The sequence below is a fragment of the Manis javanica genome, chromosome 16 (genome assembly GCF_040802235.1).
Source record: "Manis javanica isolate MJ-LG chromosome 16, MJ_LKY, whole genome shotgun sequence".
NCBI lineage: Eukaryota > Metazoa > Chordata > Mammalia > Pholidota > Manidae > Manis > Manis javanica.
The window spans coordinates 43,640,868-43,658,225 of NC_133171.1; the positions used below are offsets into that span (position 1 = coordinate 43,640,868).

A 17,358-nucleotide genomic window follows, 5' to 3' on the forward strand; every position below is an offset into this window, starting at 1 on the left:
GTTTTTCCAAAAGTATAATAAAGCCAAAGCATCTTCAATTAACAAGATTATTCCAACTGACAGAAATCCAGAAATCTTAAAGAAGCTAATCTATGGATGCTAATAACAGGTGAGGCAGTAACATGATATGTTGACCACCAGCTCTTCCCAGGATCTTACTGAGCTTCAGTGTTCAAAGCCAGCACAGGCTGGACCTGAACTCTGCTTTCCCTCATAAGGTGGCTGCCAGGGCTGAGTAGATGTAAAATTGTGTTTACACACAAGATTTTTGCCTTTTTTTCGTAAAGACTGTAACAGCAACCTTCTCTAAAAAGATTCCCTGCTCACACATATGCTTGTCAGCAGCAAATTTACTTGGCGATCCTGCCCAAAAGATTGCAAAAGAAGACAGGACAAAACTTTCCAGTAACTCCAGAAATTAAAACACAGCACCAGCAAAGTGAGAGAACAGTACCAACAACCTGACTCGGTGGTGATTTCAGTTGCTTAAGACCCTTAAGACACAAGCAGGACACAGCAGTCAGAGGCCTAAGGTCTAAGACTCCTTAACCTCTACTCCACACCCTACAATTCTTCCCCAGCTAGGGGCACCTGCAGTCATCCTTCCTGCTCCCAGACAGTCCCAGAGCCCCTCCTGGGTCCGCCCTCCCTCACATGCACAGCACTGCCACCCCACCCATGCCCACTTCACCTCCCAGCTGGTTCCATGGTGAATCAATCATGTGGTCACTCGGCACTTGAACAGAACAGTAATTTGAGACACACTACTCAGCTGTGCTTTCATCTTTCTGAGAGGATTAGCTAGTGAATGTTCCAGTAAAAGCACAGCGGACTCAGGCCCAGGACAACCAAACATACAGCCAAGCCCAGACAGCCTCACTGGCTGACACACTCTTCATGGCTAAAGGAGCATTGTTTGCCCAAGGAAGGCAGAATCAGACAGAAGTTGGGCAGAAGCTACCTTGCTTCAGTCAAAGTAACTGCTAATAAGAGTATTATTAGTCTAGATGATGTCTGGAAAGTTGTTTTTCATAGTATTGCTAAAAATGTCACCTTGAATATATGTTCATTTAACCATAATTTAAACATGGAAAACAATTATGTTGCATTTGAAAGCATAATTCAAATACTCCTAATTCATCTCTTTTATGAAAATGTCATCTGTGAGAATCCTAAATAATATTCACTGGAGAGAAAGAAAAAGAAATTAATCCCTTAGTATTCATGTCTTTAGATTGTCAGCAACATGCCCAATTTAATGAGGAATGATTATCTCTTAAGAGTCTAGAACTCATACTCAACTATAACTGAAGAGGCTTTCACCAAGTCATTTCTCAAAGAATCAATTTCTTTCACCTGTAAAACATGTACTTTCAAGAATTGTTTTAAGGCTTGGATAGGAACTTTATGTAAAACTAAGTTGTGAACAGTAAAAGTGGCACAAATTAAAATTGTTAGGTCCTGAAATGGGAGGCAGCTGAGCCATGACCGAAGTAGGCTTCAGCCTCCCCTCAGTACATGGCAGTTAAGAGCACAGGACCCAGGAGCTATGGAGATTTGGCTTTAGTTCCTGAGTTTACCACTTACTAGTTGTTAGTGGGACCTTGAAGTTATTTAGCTTCTCTAACCCTCATAATAATGCCATCTATCTCATAGAGCTGTTGTGAGGGGACTGTGAGTTAACTTCATTATAGCAGTGCCCAGTACAGGACACACATTCAATAAATAGCAGCTAACAGTAATTCAATCAAAGCAGATACAAGAAAAGTATTAGGTTTAGGATAATAATGGGTCACACATCCTGAAGAAGTGTGACCCATTCTTTCACCCAATGGCTTCAGCACAACAGAAGTCACCAAGTAATAGGCACTCGATAGGAAAATGGGGACACAAAGATCAATAAAACATGACCCTACACCTTGAAAGTTCAAGTCTGATGGAGGAGAAAGACATAGTAATTGTCACCATGTGAAATAGTGGTACAGGAGCCTCAAACCCAGTGAGGGCAGGTTGGAAGAGAGGCCTGAGAGAGGTGCCAGCATTTGATCTGAGTTTTGAAGAAAGAAAGTAAGTGCTACCATCCTTAACTCTCTCCTGGGCTACTGAAGTACCTTCCTGAATGATGACCCTGCTCCTACCATTGACCCCTTATGATCCATTCTTCATACAACAGCCAAAGTGATTTTTTAAAAACATGTACATAAAGTAGATAATGTCATTCGACTGCTCCACATCCTTCATTAGCGCCACACTGCAATCAGAACAAAACCTTAGCCCCTTACCAGGGCCTTGAAGTCTCCACAGTCTAGCCCCTGCCTGCCTTTCTGTACCATTCCCCTTGTTTACTCCATTCCACATACTAACCTCCCTGTTCCCCGAACACAGAACTTGCTGAGAAGTTCACTGCTTCCTGAGAGCCTTTGCATGAATTTCCCACTGCCTGAAATTCTTTTCCTCACAGATCTACAAAGCTCTTCAAAGAACCCTTTCCCAGATTTCCAATCAAAATCAGCATCTTCCCTCTCCATCACATTACCCTATTTCATTTTCTCAAAGCATTTATTATTATCCAAAATTATTTTGTATGTATGCTTATTTGCTTACTGACTGACTATGTCACTAAAATGTAAGCTCCTGGTAAGTAGAAACTATATCTTTCTTGCTCACTTACATTAATGCCTGGAGGATAGTAAGCATTCAAATACTTTTTGAGTGAGTGAGAAGCGCAGAATGGCAGAAGGCCCACCCCAAAGGCTACATGAATGTCCCAAGCCACCAAGCCCAAGGGCCTACATCAAAGCCTTTTTTTGGGGTGTGGCTCACTCATCCTGAGTAGTGAGTTTAAAACAGTGACTATCTTGAGTGGCCTACCTCATATCCCTCCTCCATGAGCACCATATTCTGAATCAAAAGAAGGAGAAGTTTGTGACAGACTAGACATTTCCTAGCACCCAGAGACAGGCACCAGATGTCTGAGAGATTAAAAAAAAAGGTAGAGAGGAAGCAACTTCCTCAGGAAACTGTGGGGAGGCCCTGGGCTCTCAGGCAGAACATCATCCATTAAAGAGTTTAGCTGAGTGATAGCATCAGACCAGCACTGCCAAGAAGCCAGCGGGGCTGGGACCTTCAGGCCTAGGAACCGCGAGGTGCACTGGAGAATGCTAGTGTGGAACACTGAATGCTCCTGACGACCTCATTTACTTCTAACTTCATTTCACCTTTCTAGGAGTTCAACCTGCCTTTTATGTGGGCAAGTGGGGGAACATGTAGTGACCACATGACCATATGACCATGATCATCCTCTACTGTTTTGGAGTAAGAACTTGGGTTATCAAAAAAGCCAAGCCAAGGAGAGGTAACTGGGCTTTTTCTGTCACAAATGTCTTTATCCAAAGGCTTTTACATGAATTAAAATGGAGCTGCAGCAGACTGCAAAGAAGTTACAAAATCCATTGTAGGTAAGCCTTATAAATTTAATCCTGCAATTGTGCAGATCCTAAACTAGGATGATACCAAATGGTTTAACTATGTGTTAGACTGAAATGTGATTTCTGCCATTATTGGTCATCACCAGGCAACAGCGGCATCCTGGGACAGGAAATGAGAGAGAACAGTTAATGTCACTGAGGCATGATATTCCAGCCCCCCTGGCACTTCTCATTATATACACTTTCATTCATTAAGCATTCAGTGAGATATCACCACTGTGCTAGGCACAAAAGAAAATAAACTCCTCTAATAAATCCCCCAAAGAATTTACAATCTAGCAGGGAAGAAAAAAAGCAAATACGCAGAAGCTATAAAATAACACCATCTCAACTAACACTTAGAGGATGGAGGAGCAACACCATTAGACTCTGGGGCACAGGATGTAGCTCCGTGAGGGCTGGGGAGGATAATTATCTCTTCAGTTACACTTCAACTTAATGACAGAACTTTTCTTCTCTCCCCCATATTATCTAAGACCTAATTCTCTATACGTGGTAGGCTCTAAATCATACTTACTACATAAATAAGAAAATCAGTCCAGAGAGAAAAAAATCAAATCTACTCAATTCACTTTGTAGCTGCTGATATTATGAGTGTTTCTGGTTTTTTAGTAATAATTTGGGTCATGGCAGAATTCTTCACCTCCTTGGTTATGGGTGGATACTTGTATTATTATCTCACCAAAAATATGGGAACACTTAAAGAAAGTGCACATGGCCAAGAGTGGGTTGGGGTGGCATGTATGTGTGCATGAATCTGCAAATACGGAAACAAAAGTTGTTGGGTCCAATACCTTGTAGATGTTAAAAAATGAGAAGACTGATCTATAGTTTATAGTCACTAGTGCCATAATCGCAAATGCAGAGGTAACACTATCATAATATAATACTAAAAGGCTATCAGTACCTAGAAATAAACTTGTTTTGTATCTTCATTTTTAGAAACATACCCAGTGAATATTTAAATATTATTGTATTTTATGTGATCATGATGGAACTTTGGCATGGTACTGTATGAGAAAGGCCATAAAGCATTAGGAGCCACGAGACCTAATTCTAACCTGCTGCTGCCTTGCTGTAAAGCTGCAGACAAGCTTAACCTTCCCGAGCCTCGCCAGAGAGAGGAGTGTGAAGGGAGGCTGACGACAGGAGGAGAGTCTGTGCGGACAGCCACAGCCCTGATCTGCTCAGATGCTCCCCTCTCAGAGCCTCACTCTCAGCACTCACTCCTGGGTGGGGGGTGGGGAGGTGCTGCAAAAATACAGACCTCTTCACAACTTTTACCAGCTTTTTGGTTAATGCTATCTAAGGTTCCTTCAGATTCTGAAAAGTCCTCTGGTTCTTTTTAGGATGTCATCTTTAGGTTTGACAATAAAGCCTTGAGAAACGCATTTTCATAAGTGAATCTAGCAACTCACCGTTTCCAAAGGCCATTTCAAAGGTATAGTCATTAGCTCGGTATAATTAGCAGTTAAGGATTAGAACATAGAAATCAAACATTTAAAGAACCCAGGGGTTGCCAAATCATAGAACATATATTTTATTAGCTATTATTGTTCCTTACAAATTATACATAAACACTTTGATATATGTATACATATGCTTGTGTATGTATATATATATACACACACACAGTCTAAAGATTACTATAAAGAACAAAATGACAGCTGTTATGAATCCTAATCAATGATCTAAAGTACACTACTTTAAATGCAGAAGTGCTGATAGTTATAAGCTTCAAATTCAGAAAAGTTAGTGTGAATTTCATCCTTGCATTTTTTTTTATCAAGGATAATGCCTATAGTGCACATTAACTTTGGGATTCCTACATATCAACATTTAGAGATTTTTATTTAAGCTAACACATGACTATTCTTCACAGAGCTCTTAAATTCTGCCCTATCTGGTACTCTTCAGTGTTGAGCTATTTTGTTTTATACTTCTATATTTTTAAAATACATACTCAAGCATACCCATACAATCAGATGAATATACATAGACTCACAGAAACCTACTCTGAGTAAATATCCAAGAAGACATAAACCTAATATGGGCAGGAGAGGAGGAGAAGTAGCTCATTTAGTTTATAAATAACTATTTATAAACCATTAAGGACACTCAAAACCTAACCGTTATAGATAAAAACTTAACGATTAGAAAAGATCCATGTTGAGAGTTGATTGCACATTTGTTTTGAATTAGTTTTCCCCTCTACTCTGGTTCACCTCTGCCAACAGTAACAATAGATGACATGTAAAGTTCCCTTCAGCTCTCAACACTTGTGATCTGCAAATTAAAGTTCTATGATGACTAACACTCTCTTGTCACCGTGACCTAAAAGTGATCAGCCTAGTCCTGAAATAAGATCTGTTTTGGCACAAATGGGGCAGAAAATCAGAGTTGGGGGTCTTAATGCACCAAATGTGAAGTATTAGTCTGTAATGCAATGCTAATTTTTAAGATGTTAATTTTTAAGAAGAAAGGTAAAGTCAGCAGCAGACTAGGATGTATGAAGAGGATGCCGCATGAAGAACTAGAGATAAATATGAATCAGAAGTGAATTCCGTATGCCCAATGAGCCACCCATTGACCTTGCCTTATAACCACCAATCATGGCTTCCTGTTGGCCCTGGGCAATTTCCACACAAACTTAATGTAACAGTTATGCACGTAAGAAATGTAAGCCCAAATCTGAGACAGTAACACTACTTTTCTAATAGTGAGCGTGTGATGCTATCCCCTGCACCACCTGGACACAATATAGAAACTTACAACAAACATTCTCCCAGAGAGCACAGTTATTACCATCCCACCAGTCTGCAGACTGACACTGCAACAGAGTATATAGCATTAGCACAAACGTCCCCCAGTTTTACTCCAAAGTTACTGAATATTGGAATTTGTTTTTTATATAAAAGGTCAGTATCTTCAAGTCTTGATTCTGTAATGATAAGCCATTTCACAGCTCCAGGAGCTTTGAAGTGAACACATCTCATCTGGTAGCCCCTCACCCCCAGCCTGCCAGAGTCTGTGCAAGTGAAACCTATGAGTCTGTCTTACCTGTAATCTGACTCTGTCCTTGTGGATTAAAAGGACTTGGTGCAGAGTTCAGGGAGGGCCGTGGGTTCTGAGGCGGGACACCTACTCTCATACTGGGATGAGGAATGCGCCCTAAATCACTGAGGCGGTCAGAGAACAAACTAGGTTTAGAGTCATCAAGCTTCTGTCTGTGCCCTGGAAACAGCAAATCATAAAATAAAAGCACATTAATTAGCTGAACAATTGACCATACTAAATAGATATGTGAACATACATACTGGGGATTTACACCAAGGAGTTATGAATACTGATACTTATAATGAAGTATCTACAATGCCTTGCATTTCAAATTGCTTTATAAGCATCGTCTGGTGGCAAGCACTCCTAAATCCAGCTCCTAGTCAAGCACCAGTAATGGGGCCTGGATGCTAGAGCTCTGGAGGCACTCTCTGGGCACCTCTTCTAACCCTCTTGGTGAGGATGGGAAAGGTGAATGTGTGCTGGGGTATATTTGCATGTCTCAGGAAGGAGAACCGCCCCCGAAAGCTCACAAGAGTCCATACAGGTGACACATATGGTCCCAAAGTTGGGGCAGAAACAGAGACAAACACATTTGTCAAAGGGAAACTTCCATTATGACCACAGTGACATTTTCTTTTTTTGTTACTACTACACCTAATTGAAAACTTAAAACTCAAACCCAGAACCCCTTTAAGAGGCAAAAAACAGAAATGTAGGCAAGGAAACTCAAATTCTCCAAAGGAATCTGGATGGTTTGTGATGTGCCAAAGCCTGAAAGTATATAATAAATTATGTTAAATTAGAAAGAATGCTTTTTAAAATTTTAAATCTAGTACTGTGGTTTTGTAAAAGAAACTGAAATATATCCTTTGGGTTACAATGGGAATGTGAGAAATCCATTATTTAAAAAAACAAAAAAACCCTTTGTCCCTCTTCTAGTTTATTCAAGTCTAAAATCTAAGGAACTTCTAGATATTAAAGAAATATGCAAATGAAAGTACAACCAAGCTACTAAAACTTTTTAAAAACTATCAAATCAGTCTTAGCAAATAGTATAGTATTGTCTTGGTGCAAGTATAAACAGAAAAACATCTGAATCTCGGTGCAATATTAGTTAAGTGTAACTCTGTAGAGTGGTGCTGACATGACCAAGGACAATAATGCCTAACGCATAAGCAGAAGTATACTGTGGATTCCTTCTTCCATACTTGATACCACCGAGGCCCTAGTATGTTGCTCCAACATGTTAGTAAAATGTTAAGTAACTGAAGCTGATTCAAAGAAGAGCCATTAAGATGATAAGTGTAAAGAATTTTCCCTTCTCTAAAGAAAAATTAAGGGAATTAGGAAAGTTATGCATTAAAAATCTATCCATAAAAGAGAAAAAAAAAAACCTTGAAGGAGGATTAAGAGCCTTCAAGGATGGGAAGGTATATTCTATGGGTTGAAGAACATCTCATCTTCCACTTAGCACAGGACAGGAGAAATATACCAGGATAGGGTTAAGTTGAACATTAGAATTTCCGAACTATAAGCTGTCTTCATAAGACAAATTCCTTATTTTATTTGCCCCAAAATGTATTTTCCTGTCTCCTTTTTCATTGCCTACCCAGCCCAAAGAAAACAGACAGGAAGCCAAGGCTTGGTAATATGAGTGTAGCTGTCTCCACAGCCAAACCTGTTCCATTGAGGCCCCTTAACTGAAATGCACCCACCAGTCTAAGTTTTGGGCATCTGCTATAATAAAGAGACTAAAATGAGGAGAAAAACAATCAAGAAAAACTAGGGAAGCTCATTGTTTGTTGATGGTTGTTTTCTCCACCATTTATGACCTTTTATCCAGGTTACAAGTAGATTTTAGTACTCTAAAGGACCTTTAGAGATTTATCCAAAGCAGCTGCCAGACCCCAGCAAATGAAGAGTCCACAGATGAAGCAACTAAGGACTGCAGAGGTCAAACAATTTGCCCGTGGTTCTCAGCTATTGACTAGCTCGGCCAAGAAAGGATACAGTTCTTATCCTGGTTGACTAAGCTACCCACTCATCATATGGCACCATCAACACCAGCAGTCTAGTTTTCTCTTCCCCTCCTCTCCTAGCTGCTATGGAGGACTGAAAACATCCAGATCAACAAAGTGAGACATCTAAGAACCAAGCCCTGTGAGGTGCCAAGGCTGGTTTTCAATGCATACAGAAGCAGAAAGCAAGGTTTCCATTACCAAGTCAACAGCTCACCCATTACCCTAAACAAATGACCATCGATACATCTTGCTGTGTCTAACTAGTTTCACAATTAGAGAATTATACAGTACCTGCCACAGTTAGATCCATGGATTCTGTTCTCTACACAAATACCTAAAAAACCATTGGTATGGTGTTGATACAGCTGTAAACATTAACAAGAAAGCTTATGGAATTGTCCCTGGAAGTTATTTTTTTCCTGAGGGCTAAAGGGAGGGCTACATGATCTTGCATGGTTCCTTTATATACTGGAACTTTGTGGGCCATGGGTCACAAGAAAATTAAATAAGCTTCGCCTCTGCTTTCTACGGCCTTTTCATTAGGTTTTTGTGAAGACCGTATGAGATGTGGGCTCACCATATATATGTGTGAGTGTGTACACTTCCGTTTCTCTTAGCCCACATCTTCAAGGGAGTAATAGGACACTGAAGTCAAGAATAAAGAATCTGGAACAGCACTGATGGGTGTGCAAAGTTTAAGAGGAGGTAAAAATTTAAAAACCTCAATGACATTTTGGAAATTATCTTCAAAGATGACCTACCAAGTATTTACAGACACCTAGAGTAATTCAGGGATAACCTATCTGTGGCAGCATGTTTACAAAAACATGCATTTTCCTTGTAGATGTCTGCCTCTTCATAGCCACCACCACAACCACAACAAAATTCTTACAGTACAATGGAGAGCAAAAGCTATTCAGGTTCTTCATCTTTCAACCATGACAAATACCCGCTACCACTAAACCACATCAGGGTAACATGCGAAGGCTGGGCTGAAAGATGTACTCACATCTTCGGCACCCAGGTAATTCCTTCAGAAATCAAGAGCACGGAAGACGAAGGGGACACTGACTTAAACCAAAGCCAGGGTTCACCACCAGGGTACATGATGAAGTAAACCTCACCCATGGGCCAAAGAGTGATCTTCCAAGCAGGGGGAAGGCATAAAGAATGAAAAACTCTTATGATATATTAAAGACTATGTAAAAGCTCAGTCTTGGATCCTCTTCTCTAGCTGCATTTTCCCCCTTGAGCAGTGACTCTTCTACCCCAAATGGATAAGAAAAATCTTCGCAGAAGCTTCCCACATTCAATCCATTACCAAGTCCTGTCATTTCACTTGGAAAATATATCTCAAATCTATTCAGTTCTCTCATTTCTACTGGCACAACCCTAGTCCAGGCCCCCACCATCTCTCTCTGGGCATCTGACATTGTCTCCTTCTACGTTTCCTCTCCCAGTACCTTCCCATATTTCCAAACACTCTCCCCCCGATTCTTTGCATAGTCCATGATTTCTCATCCCTCAGACCTCAGGATGATCACTATTCCCTATGAGAGTCCTTGCCTGCCTACTGTAATCAGAATAGGTTCCCTACCTCTTGAGCATACCCTCTGTTTGATTCCTTTATGACTATTACCACAATCTGTAATAATCTTGTATAAATCTTGTATATTTATTGTCTCCCCTGCAAGACTCTAAGTCCCATGAGAATGAGTGCTGTCTTGTTTACAGCTATATCCTCACAACCCTACAGGAGGTGCTCAATAAATTTTTTTTTATATTAAGAGAAAGGAATATTATCAGAAAAGTGTACCTCCATAGCCGATCATCTGACACCCTTTAAGTGATCAAAATTAAGGATATTTAAAGCATGCGTTAATCTTTGATTTACCATTAGTTTTATCCTATCAAGGAGTAATCCCCCTTTTCTTTCTTTCTTTCTTTTTTTTTTTTAATCTTTAATCTACACTTACATGAAGAATATTATGTTTACTAGGCTCTCCCCTATACCAGGTCCCCGCTATAAACCACATTACAGTCACTGTCCATCAGCATAGCAAAATGTTGTAGAATCACTACTTATCTTCTCTGTGTTGTACAACCCTCCCCTTTCTCCCTCCCCCCCTATGCATGCTAATCTTAATACCCCCTTTCTTCTTCCCCTCAATAAATATTTTATACAATAAATTAATAAATGAATATTTTCTTTTAAATAAAAATCTTGGTTAAAAGAGCATTTTCTGGCCCAGGATATCATATTACAATACTACCTTTCCCCCAAAAAACCCTCTTGTCTTATTTGGCTACCTAGTGAACTCAGTGGGAAAAGCTTCTGTTTAGAGACCAACCTTTAATTGGTGCTTCCTAAGAAATTTCCCTGAAGGACTTTGATTTAACTAAAAGTTTGTTTGATTTCTGAAATAGTCCCCACTGGCTCTCACTACAATTTTTAAGCATTGTTGCAAGACTTTTAGAGTCATAGAGCTGAAAGGGACAACAGAAGTTATTTAAACTCTAAATTTCAGAGCAACGTACTTCTTTGATGGATGAGGACCCTGAGTCCCTGAGAGAGGAAGGGACTTGTCCAAAGTCATGGTTAGCGGTGGAACTAGAACTTAGATTTTCTGATGGCTGGTCCAAGGCTCTTTCCCTTCCACTGCCAACCAGTTTATTTTAGGTTATAACAAGGCAACACCAGTCATTCAGGGGAAGTCATGGTTAAAAGTGAATTTACAGTAGAGGAAAAAGTAGTTTTCAGAACAAATTTCTTTCAAAACTTGAGTGTGTTTGGCTGAATATGACTTTTGTTGCAATAAATTCAGGGGCACAAGAAGTAAGCATGTTCAAAAGGTCACAGCATTCACACATCCTGAGAGCAAAGACTCCTGAGGAACTCTTAAGTCACTAAGCAACCCAGCTAACTGTCCCCTTCTTCCCCACCCAGCACTTTTAGTCCAAGGACAACTCACCACAAAGCTGATAATATTGCCATTTGAACTTCTGCTTAAAGCATCATGTAACTGAAACCAGTTCATAAAGACTCTGAAACTGTGGTATGTGAACTTCAAAAATGAACTTGCCTTTGTGATGTGACCCATTTGGCCCATTTTCATAGAAATTGATTAAGTTGAACTGCTTAACAAGTTTGGAGAGCTATGTGAAACCCCAGGCAGAACCTCACACTCTATGTACTACAGTCACAACATGGTGCATTACACCAGTTGGAGCCCCAGAAGAATGCCCAAATGCACTCGAAAAGAGCACACCTTTCAAAACAGGGCACCTTTCACAAAGAGCATGCCGTGTCACGACTGGTGCATCATAGTGTGGGGTCATTGTACTGATCACTGGGGCATGATGTTTGGCCCTTCATCTTTTTACAGTAGTATTTTTAATCTGTTTTAAACACTCACCTCTTTCATTAGGTATCTGTTTGTATGCTGGGTATCATTAAGATACAATTTTTAAATAAATGAAGTTAAAAGGCAGATCTGCATGACAGCATCAATCAGGAACCAGTGCCATGTCCCTGTTTGGGCCAGTCAGTCCAGCTAGTGTGTGCTGGGCATCAACCACATCAACCTCACTAGGCATTTTAAGGAGGAGGAGAGAGAAAATACTTAAGGTGATGTCCTTGCCCTTGAGCTGTCCAGTCTAGTAGGCAAGCAACTAAAGGTAACTGAAAAAGACTGGTGAGGGCAATCACTAAAACGCTATGGTTTGGGATCAACTGAGGAAATACGAATATGGATTATTTCAAAATATTAAGAAAGTGATGCTTTTTTTGAATATGTAAGAATGTCATTATTTAGAAGAGCTAACTGATATACTTAGGGGGTAAGTGTCTAGTACGTACTTTAAAATACTTCAGCAAAGTAAAAGATGAAGCAAATATAGCAAAATGTTCTTAATTGTAAAACAAGGTGACAGGTATAAGGGGTTTTATTATATATAATCTCTTTTAATGTATGTTTGAAATTTCCCATAATAAAAAACTTCAATAATAAATAAATAATAAAGTATCTTGCCGGAAGAACAAGAGAGCAACTGATATTGCCTAAGGAAACCTCGCTGAGAGAAAACCATCACTGATGAGATCATTATGTCCTTAAAGGTTGAGTAGGATTTCGATAAGCAGAGAAGAAGGGAAGAAAGCTAGATGGCGGACAAATGACAGACACGTGATAATAAATATCTTGTGAGTGCTAAACACGTATGTGATATCAATCTAAACAGAAGCACACCATTCTTCAAATCACCTCTTAGCTCTAGTTTTACAATTACCCATTAATTCTTTTAAACTATCCAATATACATGGGAATTTGCCCTTTTAAGACAGGTCTTTTTATCCCCTGACCAATAAAATGATACTTAGGCAGTTCAAGGGCCCGTATTCAGGCGACCCTGGAGGAGAGGGGTGACCGGGAAGACATTAGCTAATTTTGCTGTCAGTAAGAATGTGATAGAATGAGGTCTAGTCCAATGCTCTAGTGCTCAGGCCACAGGACATAACCACTCAAGAATGTAGTGGCAGTGATCTTTGGAGTAAAAAGGAAGAGAAAACTTGCATCAGAATTACCATTTCTCAGAGCAAATTGGTTATACAGAAACAGAGCTGCTACTCCACACAAGTTCTGGGGAAAAAAAGAAAAAAATGATGCCTTCAGTTGTAATCTCTTTACCCTGACAGTATTACATGAAGGAGTGTTTGTAGGGAACAGGTTGACTAATTATCAAGTCATAGTTCAATTCTAAATGAAACTATTTGGAATTCTAGTACTAAGGAGAGTTTAGTATATCTTAGTATATCTTAAGAGAATTCAGTTTAGATGGTTTCCAGCAAAAGCAATATAACAGGTAGGATTTCACACTTTTAAGAGTGTTCTTGGAGAAGCCATGCAAAGTTTGGATCCAAATTCTTTATAACTATTGAGACGCTAGATTAAAAACCTTATTTTCTACATTCCTACATATGTGTGAAAATGGAAATCCTATCGAGAAAAGTGAAACTCCTCTCTGTTTACATTTCCATATGTAAACATTCTCTGTTTACATTCAGATGACTACATTTCACTGGTGATTTTTTGTAAGTCTAAAAATCAAAGACCGATATGCTCTGGCAATGCTTGCAATGTTGAGTTCTTTGACTCTTGCTGACACACCCACTGTCCCCACTACAAACAGTTCCAACCAGCTTCTCCTCTAGTTTCCAAATTTCCATTAATATCACCATTTTCTAGTCTCTCAGGCTCAAAATCCAGTTTAGGTGTATCTTTACCACCTCCCTTTCCTAGACCCCATAATCCAGTCAAACTCATACCTATAGCTTCTGCGGAGAAGGGCCTCTGCTTTCCATTCCCACTAGAACTACTCCTAGAACATCTCCCTGTGGCCAACACAGCAGAGCAGCAGCCTGGCATATTTGAAAGGACACTGATGAGTTGTATGACCACAGGGAGGGATTTATTGGAACTCTCTGGGCCTACCAAAAATGAAGGGTTAATTTTCATAATTTCTAAAGTCTTTCAGTCCCTAAATCCTAACATTAATGTTACTTACCCATTCAAAACTCTTCAATTATCGTATACTGTCTATTAAATTAAATAGAGCCCCTTAAGCCCAGCAAATAAGAACCTGGAAAACACAGTCTCACTGCAAATACCTGGTCACTCTCATTTCTGATGGCTACAACTGAACTGCTCCCAGCCTATCCTCTCCTCACACTAAACTATCCACCGTTCTTCAGAGATCCTCCACCTTTGTCCAGGCTATCTCCTCCACTCAGAATACCTTCTCCCCATCATCTCCATTTGACCAAATCCCTTTGTGGCCTCAACTTGGTCATCACATTGTTCTGGTCTTTTCTGTCTCTAGGTTCTCAGTGATCCCTCTGGTTTCTATCACAGCAAGCTGAGAGCAGCCACAACTGTTTTCTGTCTACTACATGTGGTTATACTTAAGTGTAGGCATTCAGTAAGCATTAACTTACTATGAATTCATATAAAATATGTGTACAAAATTTCAAGCCCTATTATCTGTGACTGTCCTGAACTTGACTATGAACCTCTTGAGGACAGGTGTCATGTCTTATGTCTGGCACATAACTTAGAGCCTAGGTATAGAGAAGGCACACAACAAATGTTTGTTGAATCAATAAATAAGAACATTGATAAATTTAAAATTATCTCTCCCTTTGCTTAGTAAAAGAAAGAAAGGAGCAGGGGTATAAAAAGGCTGGTTATTGGGAAATATTTCCCACAGTAAAATTGATGAGTCTGTAATCTGTGCTGGGAAAGGCTGCTGAGTCATGTTTTTTCCTAAGAGTATGCTGTCTGGTTCCAGTCAAAAACTATTTCTGGACGAGAATAATAAAATGGACTGAAAAACTGTCTTCATGTTTAAGGCCACGGCCCCTCTGAGCCACTGGACTTATCAGCCATGCAATATGACGTGTACACGGTGCCCAAGAGTTCACAAAAGACAGCCTGAGAGAGAAGACAGCCCAGAGCAATGTTAGTGTGTGGCTTCCAGACAGAGGACCACAGATCATAAACAAATCTCTTTCCAGGAGATTCTTCTCTGATGGCATTTCAAAAATGAACTAACAGAGCTTCTCTCTAAGAGCCTTCTTAATATATAAACCAATTTCTAAAGCGGAAAAAATCATAATGACTACCACATATCTTCTCGAGCCTCCTTTCAGCCCTTGAAGAGAGTCAGGCACATAAAATTCGGAGTTTATCAAGGAAGAAGAGAGGAAGAGCAATTTCACCCAAGAGAGGTCTGAAGCCTTCCAGTCTCTTGGGTAAAAACATAATTATGGGAAGAAAAACATAATCTACTCAAGAGACATAATTACACAGTTAAGCCTTAGACTCCATAGAAATATTCTAGGAACTCCAGTTCATAGAAAAAATGTTAAAAGCTGAATTTGCTTTCTTTTAATAATAGAAGGCGCCAGTTTAGATCAGTGAGTAAAAAGTTCACTCTCCCATACTCGTATGAAGTCATTTTTAAATTACAATTAGATGCATGGGATAAATCATGGAAGGACAGCTTTTTTAAAAATTTGGGCTTCTAAAGGTTAGAGAATTCAAGATCTTTCAATAAACACACAAATGAAATAATTGCAAAATAATAATTTGCGTGTATTTGAATGCAAGTTCCTTTATAACTTTTAGATTTTAGGCTGCAGCAAATCATGACAATCAAAGAATAAAGTAGGACAGGCCTACCAGGCTATGCCAGTATTGGTCCCACATCAGGGAAAAACTTCTAATGACCAGATGCTACAGTATAATCTTCTTTTCTTCAAGTAATGGACTCAAAAAACTTGAAACATCTAAAGAAAAAGAAACTCTTAGGAGGCAAGAAGAAAAAAAAAGATTAAACTATGTAAAGAAAGCCCTGATGAAAGCATAACAGAAACATAAGAGGAGATGTAATCCATTGTGCAGACAGGAGAAAAAGAACGCTGACCAGGGAACCTGGCCGACTTCGCCGCAGCCCCTCTCCCATGTCCTAACACATCTCTACTCCGCCTTTTACCTCCTGGCACTTTCTTTCTAGTTCCAATCCTGCTGTCCTTGACTTTTTTCTGCCTATTCTTTCGCTCCCTACTCCCATCTCGAGTAAAATTATGTGAATTAGAATTTTTCAGAGCTGGAAGAGAATATGGATTTCACCAGATCATGTTCTTCGTCTTAGAAAAGTAACTGATGCCCAGAAAGAGCCTGTGCCTTGTTTGCAGCCGTGGAAGTCGGCGGTGACCCTGGAAGCCCGTCCCCTGACCTGCCTCAGCCCCCTTTCCCATGTGCCAGGTGGCCACACAAAGGAAGGAGAAAAAAAGGATGAGGAAAAGAGACCTAGAAAAAACAGAATAAGAAAAAGCAGAGCAGCTTATACTATATTACACCCGGTGTTTCCAACTGTTTTATCACAGCCCATCTAGGACCATCTGAGAGACTCTGCATGGACATACCAGAGAATCTGCACCTCTCCATCCAGTTTCTGGGAAATGAATAAAAGCTCTCTTTCTCCATGTCTATACTTTATGCCCAAGACTTAGTAAAACTTGAGTACTTTAGCTCTAAAAACATTTCCTTTGCCTTCTTTACCACAATACATTACACATACCACAGTTTTGTGTTAACAACACTTACAGAAACCCCACCAAGAGATGTGAAGATTTTTTTAAGTGTAATGTTTTAAGCAATGGAAGTGGTAGTTCCCATAGTGGAACAAAAAGCACCACTGCTTACTTGCCAATAATCCAGCTGAACAAGGATGGCATTATTCTTCAAAGGGTCCAGCAACAACTAGCCTACAGACTGTCACGCAAGTCCTGGGTCCTGACTGGCTTTCCTTAGCGTGCGATCTTCTGTGTTTCTCTTTCCTTATTGTGGTTTTGTGCACATGGTATGTGACAACTGAGTGTGCATTTTAAGCAAAGAAAAAAACACGACATAGAAGTAATTAAAAAGTGCAAAGAGCTCCTCTCTTGACATTTGCTGCTATAGCAGCAGAACGTCATTCTTAATTTTCCCATTTCTGTAACAGGAAGAAAATGTTAAAAGGTGCTAATCAAAGAAAAAGTCAGCCAGTTCCCGCAGCCTGGTCTTCTGTGCTGATGGCAGTGAAGATTATAGAGGAAGAAAAAGAGAAAAAGTTCGGGGGGGGGTGGGATTTCTTGCTTAAACTGGACTTAGTCCAGTTGGCAAGGAGAGGTGGTTTTCTTAACACTTGCGAAACCTGATTATTTTTTTAAAGGAATGAAGAAGAAGGCG

General features: G+C 39.9%; 1 protein-coding gene across 14 annotated transcripts in view; it reads right to left on the bottom strand.

Moving 5' to 3' along the window:
* RUNX2 (RUNX family transcription factor 2) overlaps nucleotides 1-17,358 on the bottom strand; it is a 315,257-nt gene that overhangs the window by 153,526 nt on the left and 144,373 nt on the right. For 10 of the 14 annotated variants that reach the window (XM_073224378.1, XM_073224371.1, XM_073224373.1 and 7 more), the window contains one exon: nucleotides 6,549-6,722. The exons of the other annotated variants lie outside the window; for them this stretch is intronic. In XM_073224378.1, coding sequence (XP_073080479.1) covers nucleotides 6,549-6,722 — 174 coding nt within the window. The remainder of the gene's footprint in view (nucleotides 1-6,548; nucleotides 6,723-17,358) is intronic. 14 annotated transcript variants of the gene reach the window in all.